The 25442-nt window shown below is 46.9% G+C and overlaps 4 protein-coding genes across 4 annotated transcripts; all 4 read right to left on the bottom strand.

Annotated features, from left to right (window-relative positions):
* Window positions 1-7479: 7479 nt before the first annotated feature.
* Window positions 7480-7761, bottom strand: LAJ45_10165 (uncharacterized protein; the record flags this gene model as incomplete). Its single annotated transcript, XM_046119694.1, has 1 exon — window positions 7480-7761. One exon carries the CDS (start codon window positions 7759-7761, stop codon window positions 7480-7482), a length of 282 nt encoding a protein of 93 aa, XP_045967144.1.
* Window positions 7762-14893: 7132 nt separating this feature from the next.
* LAJ45_10164 (uncharacterized protein) lies at window positions 14894-15929 on the bottom strand (the record flags this gene model as incomplete). The annotated part of the gene is made up of 4 exons (XM_046119693.1): window positions 14894-14959; window positions 15030-15117; window positions 15200-15494; window positions 15593-15929. The coding sequence occupies 4 exons, from the start codon at window positions 15927-15929 to the stop codon at window positions 14894-14896; spliced, it is 786 nt and encodes a 261-aa protein (XP_045967143.1).
* A 5733-nt stretch (window positions 15930-21662) lies between these two features.
* On the bottom strand, window positions 21663-22454 carry LAJ45_10163 (uncharacterized protein; the record flags this gene model as incomplete). The annotated part of the gene is made up of 1 exon (XM_046119692.1): window positions 21663-22454. One exon carries the CDS (start codon window positions 22452-22454, stop codon window positions 21663-21665), a length of 792 nt encoding a protein of 263 aa, XP_045967142.1.
* A 71-nt stretch (window positions 22455-22525) lies between these two features.
* Window positions 22526-24337, bottom strand: LAJ45_10162 (uncharacterized protein; the record flags this gene model as incomplete). The annotated part of the gene is made up of 2 exons (XM_046119691.1): window positions 22526-23852; window positions 23919-24337. 2 exons carry the CDS (start codon window positions 24335-24337, stop codon window positions 22526-22528), a joined length of 1746 nt encoding a protein of 581 aa, XP_045967141.1.
* Window positions 24338-25442: the final 1105 nt, after the last annotated feature.

Raw genomic sequence — 25442 nt, 5'->3', positions numbered from 1 at the left:
CCTGCCTCGACGCCTGCGTCGGCACCTACCTCCTGCCTGCATCGATGCCTGGTTACGTATTTACCTACCTCTGCATTTTGACGCCTGTACTGACACCGCTACAGACTCCCAATTAACGCCCAGATCGACGCCGAATTGACGCCCAAATTGATGCTGAATTAACGCCTAAAGTGATGCTCAATTTGACGCCCAAATCCATACCTAATTCGACACCAAATCAACGACTAAATCGACCAAAGGTAGGTAGGCAGGTAGGCAGTCGGGTAGGCAGGTAGTCGGGTAAGCAGGTAGTCGGGCAGGCAGGCAGCAGCGCGCAAAGGTAGGCATGGAGGCAGGCAGGCAGTCAGGCGCGGAGGCAGGCAGGTAGGTGGGCAGGCAGTAGGGCGTGGAGGCAGGCAGGTAGGTGGGAGGCAGTCGGGCGTGGAGGCAGGCAGGTAGCAGCGCGGAGGTAGGCGCGGAGATAGGCGCGATATATTTATATTAGGGTAGATAGTATATATAGTAATAAATGACGATTCACGGCATACATAGGAATTCGAGGCTAGCTTAGTGGCGTGGCGAGGTCACAAGCGTGACCTGCTTTAACTCGCGGAGACAAATTTTGCTCGCTGAGCGCATGGGGGAAAAATATATTTCATATTTAGCTCGCGGAGGAGAAACAAATAGGGTCGCTCCATGGAGACAAAATTCCTCCGTGTGCTCTGTGGGCTCCGTCGCCTCCATGGAGCCCACGGAGCAAAAAGATTTTTTGCTGATGTGTGTAATGATTGTGTAGTGGATAACCCTCAAAAGAATGTTGGCGAGTGACCATTTATGCGGCTGAGTTTTGATTCCACAATCTATATGTTCCTAGGAACATGTCATCGTGACAGCCAAAAATGGGGCTTGGCATAAATAATGGCTTCGGTAAAGTAACATCCTACACGATAGATAATTTTTCTAATCTTTCCTACTTTTTAAGGAGACCCCTTGAAGCTTTTAACTATCAAATAATAAGAATAAGGAGGGGATTGGTTGTGAAGATACACTGAGCTCAAGGTAAAGGGACGTGGTTTTGGGTCCCAAAAGGGACCCGTGACGGTCTAAGGGATACCCATTTTTACCCCAGAAAAGCAAACCTGACTGGTCCGTGGCAGTAATGCAGCAGAATTGCTAGAAATGGGCCCTCTTATTGGCCCATGAGGCCCTATTGCGGCCACAATTGTTCCACTTCCGTATGCCACCATATCACCTTTAAGAGTGTGCGCACCATATTTTTATCGATAGTTAAGAAGGCTGTAGTTATTCCTGAACAACGCATTTGTCCTACCTAGCGACTCTTGGCGCCAATCACTTCGCATTGAGGGCCTTTGCTGCGCCCCGGGTCGACGAGATGATTCGGTATGTGTTCTGGCTCCATAAAATCTCTTGATTCATTAAGTTCAATGTGTCGCGACCTGGTTGTGGGGGTGAGGCGTGTGAGGGAGCCGGCCCGTCTACCCTATAAGGCTCATCAGCCGGAAACCACAGTAGTGATAGGTCAGACAAAGTGTAGAAGTGCTAAGCCTTGTGGTCGGATCTTCATTATGAGCCTTCATTACGTACCCAAAGAGCTCTGATTTGAGGGTCGAAAGTATTGGGGAATGCGATGGTGAGGTGGACAGGGGGCGGAGTGCATTACATACATAGTGGCTGCTATGTACTCTACAATAGTTCCATTTGGCGGGCGGTGCTTTAAGGGTGTCGAAACTGAGGATACAAAGTACCTGCTAGAGTCGTTATTGGAGAATGTAAAGCCATAAATACATATAATTTTGCACTTATCGAAGGCCCGCACATCTTGAATACCCACACATATTCAATGCAGTACCTACATTAAGATGTAAATGGCTACACCGTTATCTCAGATTTAGTGATACCCGCCGGAAGGATCAAGCCGAACATTAAATACACTTTAATATTGCACTTGCAGTGATGAATATAAAGTTGAGCTGGTACTCACACCTACTAGAGACGATCTAATCCTTGGCCAGCTATCCTCTACTCAATGATCGAGTCGGACTACTGCTAGTATTCCGCCACTCGTCCATCCCCATATACATACTAGTACCTTTACAATTGCGATACAACGGTATATACAGTCATCACAATTCAAAACCGATCACTTGCTTATTCGTGGTTTGACAAGTCTATAAAGGTTTATTACGTAGCTGAGAAATCTCCATCCGATGTTGCCCCTGGTCCTATTCATTCAGCTTTATTGTGCTACGGCCGCAGCGACCACCGGATCCAATGTTACTGAGCCTTACGTCTCCTGGATGGCGGAGCTAAAAGGAAGGGGCACATGGGGACTGCTATTCAACTGCACAGTCACATTGATTCTATGTGTATGGAGCGTCATTCACATGTCGATTGCTATTAACTATTGAAGCGGCTGTATACTCATTGCTCGTGTGTTTATGATGGCCTTGATGCTTCTGGCCCTAGAGTTCTTAATCATGTCGGCTATTTTAGAGTGGGTTGAGGCGAAGAAGCTCCGTAGCGACATATACGCTAGCGGCGATCTCATTGACAGCGCCATATCGAAGAAAAAGATTGACATCGAAAAATGCTTTTTTATTCTTATGAATGGTCTTGCACAGGGTCCCGCCGACCATCTTGGGAACTATCCCCCAAAGGTGTCCAAGGACCAGTTTATCAGATTGTGGGAGAGCAGATCACGAGCGGCCCTATCAATCGATACACGAATAATTCGGGATAAAGTGAAGAAAGATGCAACATCCAAGTTTCTTGCTTTATCTCAAGCTCTCTTTGTGTTTGTTCAGTGCCTCATGCGCCTTCTCCATGGCTGTTCTAGAGCGTCATGTCATGATTCAGGTGATTTTTTTTTTTTTTTTTTTTTTTAAATCATGTAGTTTTAATTGATTCTAGGTACAAAACTCTGCATGCAGTCATAGACTATGGCATGAAAATACCTCTCCCTGGCTTGAAAAACAAATATCACGACCCCAGAGGAACAAAGGAAATATAAAGAAAGGGTTACTGCGCTAACATACTGACTGGCTGACGGCAAGGAGAACAGCAATCTTTGGCGGTCCATATCCGACATAAGAAATCCTTCCTGCTGGTTTTAAATAACCTGTTGCCCTTTAAGGGTCTTGTGGGTGTGGAGTTCCGTGTTGTGGTGGTGGTTTGCATTGGCTAGGTGGAGGAGGGTTGGCTAGGTGGAGGAGGGGGGGGAGCTGAGGGAGCTTGACGTCTCAGATCCGGACAGGAGGGGGGAGATGTGTTCCTTCCTAGGGAAGTTCGTTTTGGTGGCGGTGATGAAGGCTCCTAGAGCGAGTGTGTTGGTGTGGTTGCTCCAGATCTCTTCAAGGGTGCTAATTCCTGGGAGGAGTTGGGAGCGCTGGGCTGCTTTTGCTCGGCATGAGAGGATGGCGTGTTCGGTGGTTTCATGATTCAGGTGATCTGCATGGCTATCGTATACGGCTTTTGGTGGTACAAGACTCAAGGCATAACTACAGCCACCCCAATTTCTGAGAGAAACACGGATGGGTTGTTGGCCTTTTGATGAGGTGATGCTGTGTATGCCAGTGCCAGGATCGGTGGAATGAAGCTCTCTCTGATGTTGATGGAGGAAGGTGGGGTATTTCCGACGACTCTTTCTCTAGGCGACTCTTCATACCATTACCCAGCAGGCCAACCTCGGTTATTTTCATTTCACGGGCCAGACAAAACCATGAAAGACAAACGGGTCTCAACCACGATGGCTCAGTCACCATCTATGAAAATGAGTTCTTGATGCAACCGAATCTCCTTTGTATTCGAAGCGTCTATTATCCGTGCTCGCGAACCGCCTGGGACACCGGCAAAGTCGACGGTCGCACACTCGATCTACTCGTTCGCAAGGCTCATGCGATTAGAAAAGAATCGTTAAAGTTCCGCGAGGGTACGATAGGTGGGAGGCCCCAGTCTAAAAGATGTTTTTGGGAAGAGACATACAGCCAGGGTATCCCTACTCTCTTAAGCGAAGTTAGTGCCTATGTTGACGACCAGGCAACGGGAAACATGATGCTGCTTTGTGCATACGGTGCTATCCATTGTGCAGCATGGAATTTCTATTTTCCCACAGTCATTGAGATGCTCCTGTGGCGTGGTGTCTGCTTGGCATTGATTTGTTTGCCGTTCATACCACTTCTTCACGCATTTTTCTTTAAACTCCCGTACATCAACAGAGTGGAGGAAAGGACAGTGGACAGATTAAACAAACTCACCGGTAACTTAATTAGTTTCTTTATCTTCTTGTGTAGACTCTACATAATGATGGAGCCATTCGTAAGTTCGAGACACCTTCCGGCAGACGCCTATCGGACTGTGGCGTGGGAAAGTTTTTGGCCCCATCTATAGATACAAATCTTGATTGTGAAGATGAAATTTGAATACGGGCTATTGGCCGTAGGATATAATGGGAAGTCATGGGAATTGACCGTTGGATATAATGGGAAGTCATGGGAATTGAGTTTATTCTCGTCTGTAAGAATGGTAGGTTTTTTAGTGGGGCTTAGAATTGTAGTTAGTATAAACTGAAGGGGAATTGGTGAAATAAGCGGTCACATGAGTGGTAGAAGGTCTGGTGTCGGAAGTAAGGGCATGCGCTTGACTAGGGGTGGTCGGCGCTAAAATGTAGTGGCCGGTACCAGAAAGAAGGAAGGGGAAGATAACTGCTGGGAGAATCCACATGTATTGTAATTGCAGATTAGTTTGTAAGGAGCTCTGGAACCTATTTACTTGGACATGATATCGTCAGACTTCTGTTACCACCCACTACCATCCAAAGGCGTGACCTTTAACATATTGGATAATGTAGTGCTCGACTTCTTACACTATAAATATTAGGCTACGGTGATCTCGTGCCCATTTTGCTACCTGTCTGAACGGAGGTATATATAGGAGTTAGATTTGTAATATGGAAGACTCATAACTCAGTTTCATTTTCTTCGAAACTCCACTCTGTCAAAGAGGTCTGGGTTCGGACAGCCGAGTTTGTGGCTTCGTTAAGGCATTAGAGCAGAGTTTTTGAAACGTAAGCTACTTTTCGCTGTTGTAGACATAAATCCCAAACCCTACTACCAAAATCAACTTAACAATCAGGCCAAGTAAACTACAACTCTGTTTCAAAAAACCTATATCTACCACCACCTAACAGAGCAATTACTAAACCGAATTTGACACCTCCATTAGACATTCTAAGTCGAATGTAGTTGTATATATCGCAAACTTCAAGAATTAAACTGTCCTATGCATAGGGTCGGGATTCTTGGCGTTTGCCTTTATGAAATATGTCCAGTGACGATGTTCAGGCATATTTTTGCTGTGTAAATACCTTTTGACAACCTCTTTCCTCGCCAAATCTAAAGTGATCGAACTACGAAATGAACTCTCTCTGAGAACAAGACCTTGACCAGGACATGTATATGCTTCATGGGATAGGGTTGATGATCGAGTGTCACACCTCCGTTCTCGCTGGTAGAGATGGGCACAGCCCCAAACAAAACAAAACTAAAACAGAATATAATCTCCCTTTGATTGTCCTTTGCTGATGGATAAGGGTAGTCTTTCAAAGGTGCGCTGGGACGGGTTTAGTGAAGGTTAGGGTCTTAATGATGAGTTTGAGTGAGGATTGTGGTTTAAGGCTTGAAAATAAATAAGTTATCATTAGAAAAGAAGTCCTAAGACTTTTATAAAATATTCTCGAGGCTTGGTATATTTAGCGTTATTTTCTCTCCCCTTGTTCAAAGTCTCGCGATGGAGAAGAAATCTCGCCGGATCTTATCTTATGCCCATCGCGAGGAGCCAGTGTTTGGGATAAAACTAAAAGCGTTGGGTGAGATGAGAGATACACTTACTTCGGTATCCCCCTACAGCCCCGTGGTAATATAGGTGTATAGATAAAGCACTAGCTACGGTTATCGCACATGACGGTACCTTAAGGGAGTCTTATAACTTTTGAGTATTTATAACCAGATTTAGCTCTGATCTACCTGCATGTAATTAATGAATTAAATAAAAAAAAAAAAAAAAAAAAAAGCTCTGATCCACCGAAACTGAAGTCGCCAATAAGTAATGATGTATGAGCACGCGCGGTTTCTCCCACACTATTTCTCGATAGATAGCCAATTACTTCATCCGAGCTCCTTCGTTAAGAAAACATTGGATTTGATATCACCATGTGGGACACAGCTATCTCAATCCGAACGTCATCATTTTTTAACGTTTGATCAATCTTATGCGGGGCCGGAAGTTCGGCAACATCGAGTGCTATCAGCTTTCTTTCCTTGACAACTGCCATAAAGAACACTATTTCCTATATGTACCCACTCTTGAGTCAGGATGAATAAAACTAGCCAAAACCCGCCAACAATACAACACCAAGGCTCCGTGCTTCAACCTTTCATTCCCAGAGAAAAGCGTGATATTGGTACACAGAGTATGAGTTAAAGTATAGGTCTTCGCCTAGCCAAGGCCTAGGTGTTAACTCCATTCTCTGCGCGGGTCGTTTTGTCCCCTTGTACTGCTTGCGTCTTGGCGTCTTGGCACAACGTCGATATGCCAAGCATCTAACGACTTCTCTAACATTGTCAAGGAAGTTGGGAATGCATGAGTGTGATATCTTTCCTGGCTGCCTGAGATACGTTCATATGTGATTGGTGGGAAATGCGTAGCTATCAAGATAAATGGCACTCCCGGAAAACTTCATTCTCACGCTTCGTTACATGTACTGTTCCCAATGTCGGTATAGTCGATCCATTGAATGGGAGAAGACTTCGGAGGGATTAAAATTTACTTTATACGAGGAAGGGGGGGACAGTTCATGTACGTAGCGTTCTTTTTTATCTCTTTTCTCACGGTGGTGGCGTACATGTAAGCGAAAAAGGCATCAAGTTGTGGTTTACGGAAGCATGTAAATTGAAGTAATACCCGGACCCGCAATAGGAGAGGTTTAGCTGTTTATTTTTTTCTCTTTTTTTTTTCCTTCTTTCTTTTTCTTTTTTCCTCACGACCGAACGAAAAACAAAGACGATGAAAAACCGTTATAATTGAACTTTCACAGGTAGCTGCCAAACGTCATATGATACTGAGAAACAAGTATCGAACAGGAAATCTGAAACCAAAAGAAACCGAAATCCACCTTAATCCCGACGCCCAACCATCCCACAAAATTCCATTCCGAACCATAACCTTGACCAAACTTGAAGACATTATAGCCACTAGTTAGCAGTTATTTGAGGTGATTAAAGTGAGGCAAGACACGAACTACCTTTGAAAAACCTAACACACACATAAGGACCCGATTTATTCCCCCATTATTTGACTTGGAACCTATGGGTATTTGTTAGAGTGAACTGTCATGATGAGTGGAGGGAAAAGAAAACTCACCACTCGCAGTGGCAGAATATGAACAGGGTTATGTTTGAGACCTCATGAAGAGGCAAATCAAGCCTACTGCTGGGTCGAAGCCTCCGCCTTAAGAAGACGCAACTCCTCATCGTATTTCCTGATGAGAGGTTTGAGGTCCATGACCTTGTTGAAGAGAGAACTGCGTTCTTTCTGCAGCTGGGCTGCCTGAGCCGAGGTGAGCTCATTGTCATCCTCATGCAAGTCGATGCTGATCTTGTCGATGGACGCCCAGTATTGGTCGTTGAGGACCAAGATCTCCGCAATCTTGCTGTCCAATTCGCACATCTTTTCCTGCCTGGTTTGCTCGTGGATAGTGTCGGACATGTTTGGGGAAAGAAAAAAAATAGTTTTGTTCGAAAGGGTATTGAGGAGGGAAAAAAAATATTTTTTAAAAAGATATTGTGAGGAAAGGTTGTTGACAGAAAGTATTGCTGAAGGAGGGAAGTCACAAGCTTTTGTGTTGTGCGTGGAGATTGTCTTGGTGAAGGTGGGTTGTGTATGTTGGCGGGCGACAGCCGGTTACTTATACCATTTGGCTTACCCTGAGATTTGGATGAGCAAAACGCACCTCGTGCTGGCAATTTTTCACAAGTGAAGGTCAGCTGGTAAGAGGGAGATTAAGTTTTCCAAAGTCGAATTCGGAAGGAAAAGTTGGAGTCTTTCGTTTCTGCAGACTTTTTTCGGGGGGAATTTCCCGCGCATATTTATGTCACAAGTAAATTCACCGCTGAAAATAGCGTACTCTATGTACCCTCCACACAGACGCGGTTACAGTGTGGCATAACGTAAGTTATTAAACCTATAGGCATAGCTGAACACGATCATTCCATGACTGATAGTGTGGACATCTCTGAGTATTGCAATATTTTCACAGCCTTTTAATCATTGACATTTTGACCGCTCACTTATTCCTTCTCACAAGTCTTCACCTACGTATCACCAAGTAGTAATTGCAACTAACATACTTCATCATACGTTCTCTTCATCCACACCCTATTTTAAGGTCACTGCTATAGACAGAATACCCGCGGCATGAAAACCTAACCCTACGATTTTACACTCCCGGCCAGCTTCCCTACGAAAGGGTTTCTCTTCGCTATTCGCTACTCGTCCGAGGGCATCCTGTATTATACACCCCTCTATATTACGGCATGTGCATGATATTACTATCTGATCCTTCATCTTCAGCTATCGATCTACATCTCTATTGTTATATGTGTTGAGAGTTTACTACTGTCTTATCGATCTCTGGGCTCCGCCGCTCGCTGCTGAGTCCTCACCAGACCATCTCCTACATCCTGAATTATATCATTTTATCGCATATTACTTTAACCCCTCTCACTAATTCAACGACGTATAGATGTTCGTGTCCCTGTCCCATTGTACCGAGTGATAATCCATGATGCATATTACAAGCGCTAACTAATCAGACAAGCCTTCGAGGGAGTGAGACACAGAGACCACTAGGTATAATATTCTATATATTGATATCCAAAGAACTAGGTTTGAACCATTCCGACTACCTCCTACAAGGGCTTTAATGGAAACTACCGCCGCGCCACCACACAAGTCGGCACTCTTGCCCGCCACCCCAGGGAGTTGGAAACCCGAAAACTATAAGAGATGGCCCAAGCCTAAAGGTAGATCACAGCCTTAACCACAGCTGCCCTTAGGCTTTCAATGCGGAGTGGTTAGTTAAGAAACGTTAATTATTGTACAGTACGATGCCAGCCGTGAGGGTCAGGCGCAGCGTCGCAACGCCCCCCGAACAATCACGGGTACCAGCACAGCAACCACAATTGATCCTTTGGAGAGCTGAATTTTTGTATAGTTGTTAAATAGTAGATAAATAACAATAATTTGACATTTAATATCTTGTGTACCAACCTGCCGTGAAAAGGTTGTGGAAATCTGGTTGCGCGCGCGGCGTTGCGACGCCGCGCCTGACCCTCACGACTGGCATCGTACTGTACATTGGTATCCCATAAACCGTAGCTCGTTGAGGTCCCAATCGGGTCCTTTACAACGGGTGCCCGCGCGCGTATCACAACCACGGGTTCGAATTATATAGAGTTTTATTCAACGAATTACATAGTTACAGAGGAATGAAAGGTAATAAAACAATTGCGATCACTACTAAGACAAAGAGGCTCATCACATGTTAAGCATTTATATCTAGTTCTACCAACAACCCTTTTCTTTGAGTCCTTTTCTAGTCTACTGGACCACCTGCACTGAACGCAGTCTCTCCGCTCATCAACATGAACAGGAATGTGTTCACCATGCTGAAAGGGACGTGGTGCATCAGTAGAGTGTTCGCTTATGTGCCGAGTCTTTTTCTGGTTTTGCTTTTGGGTTGTTGGCGGTTCCTTTCTCTTCTGTACAGCGCCTTTCAATATCAAATCCCAACCAACCCGCATCCTAAATTCCTTATGAGATAAGTCCTTTTCCGCACTTGCATGATCTCCGTATATGATATAGGAATTAATAAGTATTGTATCCAATACCCAGAAGAAAATTGGATACCAAGTTCTTCTTGATATCATATGTGTAGCATAATAGGACCGGAGTTGGTCTGCAATATCAACACCATTCATATTGAAATTATAATCATATATGCATAATGGAATTGGAAGATTTGCTTTCCACTGCCCCTCTGCTGGCCAGAAATTCGAGGTTTTTACACCTGCCGCATTGGTGCTTTTCGGACCGGGTTTTTTTCGATCTGTGAATATTTCAGAGGAGCGGCCAGTAGTAGGATGCATAGTAGTCATGACTAGTACAGGCGCTGAATCCATCCAAAGCATGATAGCAACGCCATTGACAACAAGTGATGTCTTCCAGTGATATGGTAGTTTCGAATTTTTAGGTATTGATAGTTCGGTAGGGAAGTCTTTAGAGTTGGAGCGGGCCGTTCCACATGCTCCAACTCCAAGGCGTATTCTGAGTGCGGAAAAGAGGGGTAAATTTGTATAGAAATTATCCATAAAAACATCAAAAGATTGATCCAGGCCATACTCCTCACAATTGCGTTGCATGAGGTGAAAAACTAATCGGCTAGTAGCGCTCATCTCATCCACCTCGGGAAACCCAGAGGACGGTATTGGGTCAGGGCCAGAATGGTTCGATGTCGGGAAAAAATCATAAACATAACCGGCAGCTGCATAGCAATGGAACTTATAACCTTGATCAATCGGTTTACTAGGCATTTTGTACGTATCTTTAGAATGACCGGTGCATTGTATCATAGCTTCGTCAATTGACACCTTTGTTGGTGGGCGTCGGTACTTCCGTGATGCAGCCCGTAATTGATTCAAGAGGGGGTCAACTTTTGAGTGCCAAAGACGTCGTCCTGATGTAGTTTCCTTTGGTGCCTCGGGATGTGCAACGTGGAAATATCTCCGGATTTGTTCGAAGCGTGTAAGAGACATGTAATTTCTAATATGATGCAACGGATAAAGACCATTATTTTTCCAGTAGTCTTCCACGGCTGGCATACGGCAAACTCCCATGTAAATAATGATTCCGAACCATGTCTTCATTTCTTCTAAAAACACTGGCCTCCACCCACGTCCCTCTAGTCCAGCATCCTTCGTTGTAGCATAGCAATTGGTATTGAATGCAATTTCTGACATCAAAGTATCGGTGAGGAAAAGATTGACAATTGTACTGGGCTCAATAACTTTTGACTGTTGCAACCGGCGTGGCAGAAGATTCTGTGCCACTCTAGGAGGTTTTGAGTGTCTAATAGGTGAGAAGGGGGTTGATTTAGGGAGTGTATTCTCCAATGGGGGTGGTGAGTGAGATCTGGTGACCGGGATTTTGAGTATCTTTGTAGACTTATATTTTTTCCCTTTGGAGGCGGGTACTTCTGGGTCTTTTTCAGATGTCTCTAGCGAGTAGGAAAGATTAAGATTACGGGGGCGTAGAGCTCTAGAGGCCATGGTGGGCAAATTGAATGATATCGCTGCTGTTCAATTATTTTGTATGGAAAATCACCCTCCCCAACTGTTCAATTTATACACTCAAGAACCCCTCTAATTTCGAATTCTTATTATTATTATTATCATTGCTACCTACTCCATCATACATACAGTATAATGACATAACTTTCTTGTGGTGCTGGTTGACAAAGTGCGAGGGAGAATAGGGCCGTTGATATCATCACCCGATTGGGTCCTCAACTCCGTTGCTACGGTTCATGGGATACGCTTCAGTAACCGAGAATCCGGATTTAATTGCTCATAGTGGGTGTAACGTTGAATTTTGCCAAGCTCCACACAAACGGAGGTCTTGATACAAGTTTTAGGATTCTCCCTAGAAGGATGCGATAACCTGTGCGAGAAGCAACGTTAGTAAACGCCCCCGTCTAGCATTCATATGTACTGTACCGTCAAATTAATCATCATATTCGCGCAAAAAGCAACGAATCACATCGGGGTCTGCCGAGACATGAAGTTTACCGAGAGCGGAAAGCACCTCTCTAATATTGAGTGAATAGATAGAGATAAGTAGGACCAGACTCGGTTCAAGAGCTATGTGTACACCAGAGCTATTGAAGGAATTGGATGGAGAAGAGTTGTGTGGAATCTACGAAGCCCTACACAATTCGAGGCGGGTATTTCATGTAGATTGATGTTTTTACCAGAGATGGCACGTATTATGGTTATAAATGACATCAATTTGTCTTTGGTTTCAAGGCGGTTTTTTTGATGCAGATCACCAAGAAATCGAAATCGAAAACCAGTTGACCCCGCAAGATATGGCCACTTTCCCCCCGCCAAGCTAGCTGGACCCAGAATTTAAAGGGTATACAATGTTTGCAAGAGATATTATTATTATTAATTGTGACCAAAAATAATTTTTTTTAACGATAGAACCCTGGTGAGTATTATATATATAGCAAAGTTTATTGCCAGGTTGAGAGTGGCGATGTAAACTATTGCTGCTTTAAGGTTACTCGGTATAGTATTCGCCACTAAATCTTATGCACTATGAGGAAGAACTGTGCTATAGACACTAGACATCGAAATTCTCCTAATCCGGCTTGACTAACTAATCTAGGTGTTTATATGGCGCAAACAAGTCTGTTCAGATGCTATGCTAGTTTGCAGTACAAAGAGCATGGAACTGGTACAGCGGGAATTTCTACTGGGTCAGAAACAATAATTTCATAGGATTAGCTACTGTACAACTGCGGCCACCAACCAGCACCTTAATATGCTGCTATGTCATGGATCGGTGGGGGGAGGTAGAGCGATTCGTCTAGCGAGTCGGTTCCGCGCGAGTAGGTTCTGAGCGCTAAACATGGCTTTTCACATCACCATAGCGTTGCGAATGTTTAGCACACATAATTACAGGACACGATGAATACCGGTGAAAGGTAACCCGGGGTCGACGGAGGTGCATCATGACATATCACTCGATATCGTTTGCCAAACGTATGTATGTTAAAATCGGGCTTCCGAGCTAGGAGCCCTTGTTATTATGAGTTCACCGAGTGCTCCCAGCCAAGACTACATGGTGTCTACATGGATTGCTATGAGTATTAATTGATATTGCTATGGTTCCCGGAGATGGTGGACGGGAGGAGGGAATGGGCTTCGTCTGGGATCTGGGTTGATGAATAGGGTGGTAAACGCAAGTTGATGTCAGAAATAAGAACTTCCAATAAGTACAGGGCGCTGATCGAGGTAAAGCCTTGCTATAAACAGATATATAATTATAAATTCGACCTTTCTGACTCAAGTTTGTAGTTACGTGGTCAAGGCCAATTCATATTTCTGAAAACGGTCTGGTCCAGTCCGGAGCGAGTTTTTGAACTAGTCCTCGCCACTTCAATTCATACCAGTGGTAGTGGCAGTTGCAATGGACGCGGACGATACACTAGCTTACTATAAGGACGATCGAAGTTCTCTTTATTTCCCCAATGTGACGACGTGATATTTCTATTTGACTGATTGAACTTGATACTCCAACGGATGTGTATACCGGGATACACTCACAGTAACTTTAGGTGTAGTACAAGGCTTCATGGCATCACTACTCACTGCAAGATCAAACGTCCCTGCGATCGTAGACACCATCATAAAAGCATCATCATGATCATCGCCTAGTGATAATCGTCTCAAATCACAACAACCGAGCGATCACTACACCGCAAAGTGTCCCTTGGACATTCACGAAGCATGAAAACGATAAACTCTACCAGCAAATAATTTAATCTGTAAAATCTTGCTGAAATACCTCCACTGCACTACCCCCGGACGAAAGCCTTGTGCAACAAAAACATTCCGACCGCCGATAGCGACGGGAACTTCCCTCTTTATATACCGTGCTTCCAAAACCGATCCCCGCTTAAATACCCAAGAATTTCAGCATCAACTTCAAATGTAATGATTCAAATATGGTCCTCGACCTCACTTTAATCGCAGTCTATCACTCGCCGCGTGAGATCTCATGAATATCCCGCCCTCCCCTCATCTACTACCGCACCTCCGGCGTCAAATCGCCAGTATTCATCCGCACTGGATAGAGACACGCGACAGAAGAGTATCAGTTGGGGCGGAGGTGGTGTTGTGAAGACGGTTTGGTTTAATTTGGTTTGGATTGCTTACTACTAGCTAGGCGGAGTGGACATGAGCAGCGGGAGTGGCAGATAGAAGCCGGGGGTTTACAGAGAGAATGACTACCGGCCTGTGCTGTCTTGGTATGGCAGGGTAGAAGACCTATGAAATTGTGCAAGGGTTTTTGAATTATGGAAATGTCATGGAAGTAATTACGAACATGCTATCAAACCAAACCCGGACCCAAACCCAAACCACCAAAACAAAACAAAAGAAAACGTGAAAGCCCAACGCCACAGCCCCATAGCCACCTACGGTGCCCTGAACGCAACCCAAACCAGGAGCTAAACAAACCAAAAGAAAAAAAAAACGAAATAAAAAAAAGAAAATAAAGCCAAAATTAATTAACACTCTAATTCGCCTTTTCTAAAAACGTACCCGTCCAACCCGGCCATACGTACTCCCCACTCCTTCCACCCCCTCCTCCCCCTCACCAGCCCCCACCGCTCCTCCTCCCGCATCCCGCACTCGCCCATCACGACCGCCACCTTTCCCGGCCTCCCTCCATCCTCTTCCACCTCCCCTCCTTCCCGACCCCCCTCTTCAACATTTCCGACGTGCACTTCTTCAAAGGCAGGTCCGTACCCCCGTTCCCTACTTCTACCCCTACCCAGCTCAGCCTCTGTCCCAGTACCTGTTCCCGACCACGCACCCACCACTTCTCCAAGCTCACTCCCCCCCTCCTCCTAGATCCTCCCCCCCCACGGCACCACCAACCACCCTGCCACCGCCCTGATGCGCCTCACGCACCCACAGTATATGCAACTACAACAACAGCGGCCACACCGGCGGGAGCGACCTACATGCTCGATCGCAGCTCTAGCGGCGTGCTAGAGGTGTAGGTGTAGCGGGAGAGAGGGAGGAGGTACGGCCGGGAAGTGCAGCGTTATGTCATACTGGGGGGGGGGGGGGTTGTTAGCTGTGGTAGTGGGGTAGTCAGGGTGGAAGGGAAGAGGGATTGCTTACGCTGCTCACAATGCTGGCGTCGTAGTCGCCGCTCCATGTGCCGGAGTAAGGCACCGGCGCCATCTCGATCGCGCCAGTGTCAAAATAGCTATGCGAACGCGCTTCGAGGGTGACGATTCGCTAGCTCGCCGTCCCTCTCCGCGCCATCAGCCATCTACAGCGTCACCCACTAACTCTCCCCGCCCAAAAACAGCCCCAGAAACCCGTAAAACGTATCCGCCTTCGCGCCGCGCGCCAGGGGCGGGGTGGCATGCGCAACGTCGAGCACGCTCGGCTCCGTGATTGCCGTCAGCACGCAGCGGGGCGTATCCCGTGTTAGCGCCGAGGCGCGGAGGGTGCCGGAGCGGGCGGAGGAGCTGCTGTTGCGCGAGGGGGCGCGGGATGGCGTCGGCGGCGATGGCGAGCTCTGTATAGGTGTGGGTGTCGCGAAGAGGAACATGATGGGGCGGGGCTCCGCCGGTTCCGCTGAACGCCGCAGCGCGGATGTGATCGTGTCGGCGTATATTGCCAGCCACTGGCCGGTGACGTCGCCGCGTGCGAGACGGGTTACGAAACCGCCCTACCCCAGTGCCGCCCGTTCGCCCATTGGGCGGCGGCAGGGGTGTGGCTGCGCTGTTGACGAGTGCCGCGAGTTGGCTGTCGCTTGGTGGAGAGGAGGGGGGAGGGGCGGTGGTGCTGGGCGTGCGTGGTGCGGCGGCGGCGCTTGGAGGATGTGGTGGAGGGCGGGGCAGGGGGCATTAGGGCGGCGTCGGAAGAGGTGGAGGAGGGGGCGGGGCGTTTGGGTGTCATTGGCCCTTGGGTGCTGCTGCGGTTGGTGTTGACGGTGAGCGGTGTTGACGAGGCGAGGTGTGTGGCTGCAGCTGTGGCACAGGGTAGGTGCCACACCAAACCACGCAACATGCGCCACTCCCCGCCGGAAAAAGGGCGAATACGCGAGAGAGTCTGTCTAAGTGTAGAAGGAAAGGCATCACCGAATCTCTAAACACTAAAAATAAAAAAGAAAAACTAAAAAAATAACAGAACACAGAGCACAAATGGGTCCTTCCACCGCGGTACCCGGAGAGAACAAGCGCGAGTGATACTTTGTGACGCCTCGGAAATCTGCATACCACAAGACCGCGGCAACCAACCACAAGACCGCGGCAACCAACCCCAAAGCGGGTGTGCAGCCCATCTTTTTCCGGCGTGAGACGGTAACCCTACATACATAGGGTACATACTCTACATCCCATCCCGCGGGACTAATCCATTTCCGGGCGTGGTCACGCCATGACTGTGCACCCCTTCGCATGTCCCTCAACGGTTACCCCTTCGGACGAAGCCCTCAGAGAATACACACCTCCCCGTAGCAAGAGAGGAGATGCAGATACCGGATTGAGAGGAGCCCTGATGCTGTTTTCAGCGTGTGCAAACCAGCTGTGTGCGGTTAGGCCCCGTGAGAGGGCGGGAGGTGTGCAGGTTGGTGTTCGGTGGGTGACTAAGCTGCCGCCTGCCGCCTGCCAGAGCTGTGATGATATGTAAGCTGATTAGATGTGGCGTGCCGTGGGCGGTTATCGTTTGCATTCGGAAAGCGCCCCAGTCACTCCGCCTAATCCGGCCTGAGCAGTCCTATGATTCCTACATTTTGCTGTCCTTATCTCTCATATATACATTTAGCCACTCCGTTAATACCAAGATAATCGAACTTTATATGTCCCTAGTTCTTTTACAATTGCCATCTCATCACTATATCTGGGAGTAAGCTCGGTACTACGAGAGCGCAGGCAGACCCCTATATATCTGTTAACCAGGCCCAACTGAACAGACAGTTAATCAACCGCGATTTCACATCCAACATTGCCAGCAGTATATAGGAGTCGTTAGTCATACAGGGCCATCCAGGTACCGAGCAGAGCGGTCTGTAGAAAATAGTGTGAGGTCGATAACTAACCAGTCATCCGCGCGCCGAATGGTCACAGGCCGTTGTAATATTGGGGTTGAAATATATCACCAGTTCCCAATCCTTGGCCATTTTTTCGTTGAAAGCCTTTCACTCCCTCATAAAACACCATACAATCACAGCCCTAGGTACAAAACTCGTCATTTTAATTTAAACAGGGTTCCTTAGGATAACTTAAAGAATGCGGGTGATAAGCCTTGGAGTGGTAGTAGTCAAGCTTTGGAGTGATGTAGTCAAACTTCAGAATGTTTGAGTTAAACATTGTGTTGCTTGTTTGAGGTTTATCAAAACCCGTTGAGTGTTTAACATTACCTCTGCATAGCTTAACCTAAACACTGAATCGTTTGTTTGAGGTTTAATTCAACCGTTCAGGTGTTTAGCATTAGTAGAGGCACAGGGTATTTGGTAAAAGAAATATTCTTGACAGTTCCTCCAGCACCACCGCCAACTCATGTGGCACTCGCGCCAACACCAACCGAGGCTTGCACCAACCCAAACCCAAATCTGGAACCAACCCACTGTTGCTATGAGTGGCAGGTTCTAGAGCGGCTCGAACCGGCGATCTTACGAAAGAGATTAAACACCCATCCCATTGAGCTATAAAACATTTTATGTTCTGCCATAAAGTAGGACGCTACCTGTTCATGGTAAATTCAGTGTACAGGATGGCCTGTAGGGGTAATATCCGTCTATGGGACAGGAAAACTTCGGTCCTCTGGCGTCCGCCTAACCGGTAACCTATATAAAAAACATTTCTGAACAGGCTACCAAAACCATTGTATACGACTACCCAAAAAATTGTATATACCGAGGATGAGTAGATAATACACCACATGGGATACCCGGGTAGCAACAATATAGGTTGATTTATAGAGCGGCGAACCCAATGTCAAACACTTTAATAAGAGAACTAGTTTGTACATAAAAAGCGACAAATTACGGAAAATCTACCGGTGCAGCTGAATGGTCAAGGCCACTCATGCTGCAGGTCGCATAGGCCAAGGGTCGGTCGAGAGGCAATGGTTGCAAACTTATTAGCTAAAGTTCAATAAAGCATTCTTCGAACCCAACATCCTGCTATATATATCATTCACCCGAATTTGTGTAGCTTTTACTCATTTTGACATTCACTCTATAAAGAAATCCATGGCACTAATCTATCCCAGCCATATTTTACTCCACCCATTGAGTGAAGGTTCCTTTGACGGGCTACATACCCATATGGTAGACGGCTATTTATTTGCAATACCACAACCCATAGACGGAACATCAAGATAGGCACCTCCACTATATGGGTCAGAAAAGCTACATAGCGGTATGTGTACCCATATTGACAGCCAATCAGCAAAAGTGTTCGTGATATAGTTTAAATGTCGGTGCGCAGTGTGGCGCACCCGTAATACTGATGTTATTAAAGTTGAGATTCAAAAGAACGAGAAATATATAATAGTTCGTGACTATATATAAAAAGAGGATAGGTCATTGATCTTATTCTTCATTAACTTGGGCGCCATTGGTCACTGGAAATGTCTTCTCTTGGGGATTCTTGATGGCCCACCGCGATTACATATGGAGAAATGTCTCACTCCGAAATCGGAATCACGAACACTTTTTCAGAGTGGCTGTAGATATTTAAGTTATATCTAATACGTATACATGATTATATTAATGTAACCTGAACACTCGGGTGTTTAGCATCAAGAGTTTCAAGTTGGATATGTTTAATATGTGTAAATAATAGGTTTGATTTAAGGTAAGCCTCTAGAAGCTTAATACAAAAAGATGCCAAATCAAGCATATTCAAGTTAAACTATGTACTGTTTATCATGATATAAACAGTACAGAGTTGAAGTTAAAAAAAGTTTTATGACCGAAAAATTTAGAAAAGTTGCGAAGTTTAAAAGACTTCCGTTTTGATTAACTTGAGCACGCACCGGGTTTGGAGTAAACATATCCACACAAATTTTGTACCATAGGGCAGGCACAACCAATAAACGAAAGGAATATATACATGAAGATAATTATAAGCAGGATGCAATATAACAAACACAACAGGAATGTTTCGCCCGCGAATGGCTCCCCCATCGCTATATACTTAAATACTATTCTACAAAAGCCCCAGTCCCAGGGTGTCGGGCTGGGTGCCTTGGCGTTGATTGTTGCTGGGTCCTCACGGTCGTTGATCTGGTCTGACTCTTCGCGTCCCATGGATGCGATGCTGGCGCAGCGCTGGTCATATGAAATTACACTGCGGGCGGTGCGTGCGGTTGGGTTGTAGCGATTGTGCGGGGTGTGGCGGTGCGGGGGGGGGGGTGGTGCGGGTGTGGGTGGAGGTGGTACTGGCGAATGACGCGCGTCTCGATGTGCTCTGGTGAGAGAAGTGGGTGCGTGCTGAATGATGATGGTGGTGGTGATGATGATGGGAGGGGACCTAGGCATGTTCCTTACAGCGGTCTCGGTGGGAGTCGACTCCTGGGGGAGTGGGGCGGAGGAGCTGTGGCTGAGCATGTTCTTACACGCCACGATCTAGTCCCTCAGCGGCCGCGACTGTTCGGTCTCTGCGGAACAGATGCTCGCGATAGCGCTTTCAGAGGGTCAGCGTACACCACACCACACGTTTCTCTGCACCCCCGAAGACTAAACCTACAGGTTCACCGCAGTAAGCGTCATGTCCATCGCCAGCTTATAACTACGCGGCAATGCTATTCTTCAGCTGCCCATTCCCCTCCTTCTTTAGCGTCGGGCGATACCCCTTTCACAGGCTGCGCTGTCGCCCATCGCCAGCCAGACTTCCCCTTGGGTCCAGCGGGGATGTTGTAGAAGGCACCAAAGTCGGCCATGATTGAGCTAGTGCAATAGCTCGGCCAGCTGGTCGGCGGGGAGGTGTGTAATGAAGTGATGTCATATAGCCAGAAGAGCTAATTGAGGTCGCTGAGCGCTTTGCAGAGCGAGTCGAGCTCTCGGCTGAGGCAGACTAAAGTTTGTGGAGCGCTGTGGACGGTGCCGATGGTGGTGTAGAGGGTGTGATATTGAAGCCAACGGCGACGATACTGGCGGGGGAGGCGAGGGAGGCGAGGCCTGAGTGGGGTCGGACATTGTGGGGTCTGCGGGGTCTATGGAGGAGGGGGAAAGGACGAGGGGTGTGGATGTGGCGGTCAGGGGCGATATTTAGATGATGCTAGGCAACTATGGCTGCGCTGAGTTGTGATGGCTGCCAAGTAAAATGCATTCGCCAATTGTGCATTGCGGGGGATGCGTGGCGATTGGCTGCGTCTAGCTGCAGATTTACACAACGTAACTGAATAAACGTGCGGGTGACCGAAGTCTCCTATCTGAGGAACGAATAACATGCGGCACGGTGAAGCTTAGATCGATCAAGTCTTACGGCGGATCATGTTGCTTTCTTAAGCTGAACACATATGGGTAACCATTACCACAACGCAGTTTTTGTATTATTATTTGTAATGTGTTTGAACACCTATCCCGCTAATCCGCCTCAGAACATGGTAGGTAGGCTTTGCACCCCGGGGGCCTCGACCGAAGAATACTTCGTTTTGAAGCGCCAACCTGAATTACTTCACCTTAATAGTGAATGTATGGAATGACACTTTACTCGATCAGATTCAAAATATTGCGCCATTTCTATTGCTAGAAGTCAGGGCATGAATTAAACAAAAAAAAAAAAAAAAAGAAGCTACAAGTGAGGGCCCAGGTAGCGGTAAAACTCTTCAATAAACATCGCTTTATTTTACCGTAGGGGGCTGATAGGATCGCTTGGCTGATAATCATCTCGTGATAGGCGCGGGGTTAGGGCTCATAACGATGGCTTGGCCGCAGGAGAGGTATCCGCCAGCTAGTTCAAACCAATACTCAGTGGAGAACCTGACGATCCCCACGTCTCTGAGCCTAGACTCTTACTATCTATTATCCTAACTCATATTATACGTTTATCCTTCCCCAGAAATATCGCGAAATGGTAGGAGACCGGTATTCAAGCGTGACTGTTACTAGCCCGCGGCCAGCGGGGTTTGGGTATCCGCAATGGGACATGTGGAATACGCGTTGAGGTGGTAAGCATACTTGCGTGACTACTGTTCCCAGACGCCGGCTAATACGAAACGTTCCGAGGGTAGATGGATTCTTTAGAGGAAGAAGAATGTTTAACCATTCTGACCTCCGGTGGAAGGGTCAGGGGCGATTCTACGTACCGAGATAGGAGCCTAAGCAGGTTTGCTTTATTGTGGGGTTTTATGATGAACTGTTGTGCAAGCCCTCCCTTGTGGCAAGGCTCGACTCGCTCGATATGAACGTTGAGATAGGTTACGCATTGGTCGATGCTGCATCAATTAGTGCATCAATAGGATTACTGATTTCTGGATCGAGAATATGATTTATCACTAATATATTCGCAGCCTTGGGATTGGGGCAATGTAATGATAATAGAAATAATAAAAATAACAGTAACAAAAATAAAGCGAGAACTAAACAAAGAATATAGGCATCAACAGGCAATTTGATCAACAGAGACGTAGATAAATATGAACAAACTCGTAAACCTATATGGTTAAGCTCTATAGGAAAATACAACACAAATATACAAATGTCTACGAGAAATAGGTAGAGATGGCTCATGGTAGATATAGAGATCTAAAACCACCTAAATATTCCAGGGACGGTCTAAATGTTGCAGCATACTAATCAGTCGTATCTTGATAACAGACCTCAGAAGGATTGACCCCTTTAATTGAAAGTAACCCCACAAGCTCCTCCGACCCGGCCACTACCGCCATGTGCATTGGACACTGATATCCTGGAGTACAGCCATGCGGGCGTGCTCCCCCATTCAAAAGAATCGACACCATCTCCTTGGATTGCTTTTCGACCGCCATCTGCAATGGTGTCTTTAGAGCGCGCGCAGAGCATCCTTCAATATTTGCTCCGTGGGCTATCAGAAACAGGGCCATTTTCTTATCATCTATTCCTACCGCTATCTGCAACGGCGTTCTAGGCTCCTCGTATGTGTATCCATCGATCTTGGCACCTGAGGCTAAAAGCCGCCTCGCCATGCCCACAGAGTTTGGGGGTTGCATTTCTACAATAATCTGTAGTAACGTACGCCCAGGAGAGCAGTACTCCATTTCCACATGGCGTCCAAGAAGGGTGTTGAACATATCCAGATCCCCGTACCCGATCACCTTTCCGATCGGAGTGTGTGCACTCTCAGCGTAGCGGGCATCAATATCTGCTCCGAGTCCAACGAGAAGTTTGACCATTTCGTGGTCACGGTTATCGACTGCTATTTGAAGGGGTGTCCTGCGCTCCTGTTCTGAGCACTCTTCAATATCAGCTCCCTGGTGCAAAAGGCAGTGCGCAATGCCAACAGAATCTGGGTATCTCCCCATTGTCGCTGCCTGTAGTAGTGTCCATGGTAGCTTGCCGTACGCCTTTTCAGCATTGGCCCCTCGGAGAAGCAAAAACTGGATCATTTCGTAGTTTTCACAGTCCACGGCCAGCTCTAGCGGTGTCCTACGCTCCTCCTTACAGCACCCTTCAATACTCACTCCCCGAGCCAAAAGGCAGCGCGCAATGCCAACGGAATTTGAGTATGTCCCCATTGCCGCTGCCTGTAGTGGTGTGCGCGGTGGGTTGCCGTACGTCTTCGAGGCATTGGCCCCCGGAGAAGCAAAAACTGGATCATCTCGCCTTTTCCGCTGTTCACGGCCAGCTCCAGTGGTGTCTGAGGCCTCTCTTTACAGAACCCTTCAATATCCGCGCCCAAGTGCAAAAGGCATCTCGCAACACCAACAGAATCGCTGTATCTCCCCATCGCCGCTACCTGTAGTGGAGTGCATGGTGGATTTCCGTAGCCCTTCTCGGTGTCAAGCCCATAGAGAAGAAATAGCTCGATTATCCTGTTTCTGCGCGATTCTAGTACCAAGTCAATTATACTGTGCTCTGGCTCTTTCTGCTGTACTTCAATATGCGCCCCCCATTCTAAGAATAGCTCAACGATGTGGCTATTTCCTCTGCGGATTGCGTTTTTAAATGCCTCCACCAATTCAGTCCCAATCCAAACGCCAAAGCGTTTTTGAGCGCTCCAAGATAAAAGCAGCCCCACCAGGTGTAAATCATTATTAGAGATAGCCAAATCTAGCTTGTCCCTCAAGAAGCTGGAATATATTCTGGAAACCCTAGGATAGCGGGAGAGCTTTTTACTCAACTCCCGGGCGATCAATGGTGATTTCTTATTGTAATGCGAGAAGGCCGGTAGATCTCTGGATTCGTTCATTCCATCTCTTCGAATTTTCGGTTTAAGCCCGAAGATCGATAGTAGGATACATAAACCAACCTCTGGCAACTCTGGTGGAATATTCCCCCCCGGGTATCGCCAGTCGTTGTAAAACGTCATCCCATCGATCGGCAAGGATATCCGATGTATTTCTTTTACCTCAGAAATCCTCTTTGTATCAAGGTCTAACCTGCTAAAGGGCAAAGAAAATACTGATGCATCCGAACCGATTGTGAATTCAGACCATGGAGTTGCTCTTTGAGATGTAAGGACGGACTGGGCCGAACTATCAAAAGCTTTGGTGCCGGCGTACGGTTTGGTGTTTCGCAGTTTGGATCTCAAGGACTTGCCCGAAATAACGCTAAAGGGCTTCTTAACAGTCATCAGGGAGGCAGTTTCCCCACCTGCCGTAGTGGAGGCCCCTTGATTAACAAGGATTAATGTGTGGGAAATATCCCCCGACGAGCCGCCATGTAGGACGTTATCTATTGATGGATCCAAAGGTTGCGGAGGGCGCCTGTATCGTGGATCTAGAAGATCTTTTAAAGTGTCGTTTAAGAGGTCGTTCGAAGCCTCTGCTTGCGCAGCTGACTGGCTAGTTCCGTAAGCCTACATTGCAGGATAGTGGGTATGGTAGAATTAAGCGCAATGTATCACAAACCTCAACCATATCGTAAGGAGAAGATTCAGTGTCAGTTTATGACTCTGAATGCGGGTAAGAAGTTTTGCGAGGTCGCTATCTGCGAGACCCCATCTGATGCGGCGGATGTAGTCCATTTTAGACTGCGACAGTAATGGATCAAGTGTCTTCTCTACTTGGGCAAGTGTTGTCATAGAGGATGCCAGAGTAAGTATAAGTTGGCTCGTGTCGGTCGTCGCTCTTCCTAATGGGGTTATGTTTTTATTTTGCCACACGCAATCTCTGAGCTGCAAAAGGGCGTAACGGAAGTCTCGAATCTCATCGCGTGTAGTTTGGGCGATAATTGGCGCATCACGACATGAAGAGAGGAACGCATTCAGGGTGATATAAACCTGAGAGGCTGCAGTGAGAAGCCCCACTATGGATGCCGCCACCTCCATACTACGATGAAAGTGCTGGGGATGGTAGAGTTGATATTATAGTGCGACGCAAACTGGCGAGGCTTCCCCGCTTCCAAAGCATTCTAAATATAGTTTAGCCTGATTAGAATTTCTCACGGCAACTCGAGAACCCAAAGTGTTAACCCTGGTGCCAAGCAAACCTTCCTATACAAGTTAGACGGTGTGGCGTAGTCTTGGCAAAGCATATCAGGGTCATACATACAGTACGATGCGTCAGGGGCGGCATCGCAACGCCCTCGAACCATCACGGGTACCAGCACAGCAACCACAATTGATCCTTTGGAGAGCTGAGTTTTTATATAGTTGTTAGATTGTAGATAAATGACAATAATCTGACATTTAATATCTTGTGTACTAAACTGCCTTGAAAAGGTTTTCGAAATCTGGTTGCGCGCCTGACGCTCACGACTAGCATCGTACCATACATACCATTTATTTCAGAAGCCTACACCAATATACGATCAAGTCCCACAGGAAACACTCACGTCCTATACATCATCCCCCGCCCTAATACGGGGTTTATCACACCGAGAACAGGGGAAGTGCGGACTCCTGCAAAAGCGGTGAATATTGGGACCTCATTGATATATAGCTCAATTCCGGATATGGCGGCTCGGGCCTTCTGTGTGTGGTATGAAGTGTGGCCGAGGGGTTTATCGTAATTGGAGAATCTCGGCGGGATGGCCTTCGCACCAAAATGAAAATCACCAAAGTTGATTGCTTCCCCAACATGCAATCTCCATATCTATGCACACACATTCCAAGGGGCACGGTTTAGCAAACTATACTGCTTTGAGTTCCTGGTTTTAATCAGGACCGACCGTCTTCAGGCTGCTTCGTGATCTGTGGTCGCGAGGATGGGAGGATAATCTTGATTGATTTGCTGATGATGAGCATAAGCCTCGGGATATGTCCTTGTATACAGTCTTAAGCTAGTGCCAGATATGTACAGTTCGTACTGTACATCCTTAACCGGTTACACCCCATATCGCATATCCCCTCAACCCTCAGTAGGATTCCTCTGTAATAGTACACACCACTCCAACTCTCATGAAATATTCCCGCTCGATCTTTCCCGCTGCTC

The sequence above is a fragment of the Morchella importuna genome, assembly GCF_003444635.1.
Source record: "Morchella importuna strain M04M26 chromosome Unknown Morimp01GS042, whole genome shotgun sequence".
Lineage (NCBI taxonomy): Eukaryota > Fungi > Ascomycota > Pezizomycetes > Pezizales > Morchellaceae > Morchella > Morchella importuna.
Note: the sequence above shows the minus strand (reverse complement) of the source record. Positions and strands in the feature narration are given on the sequence as shown.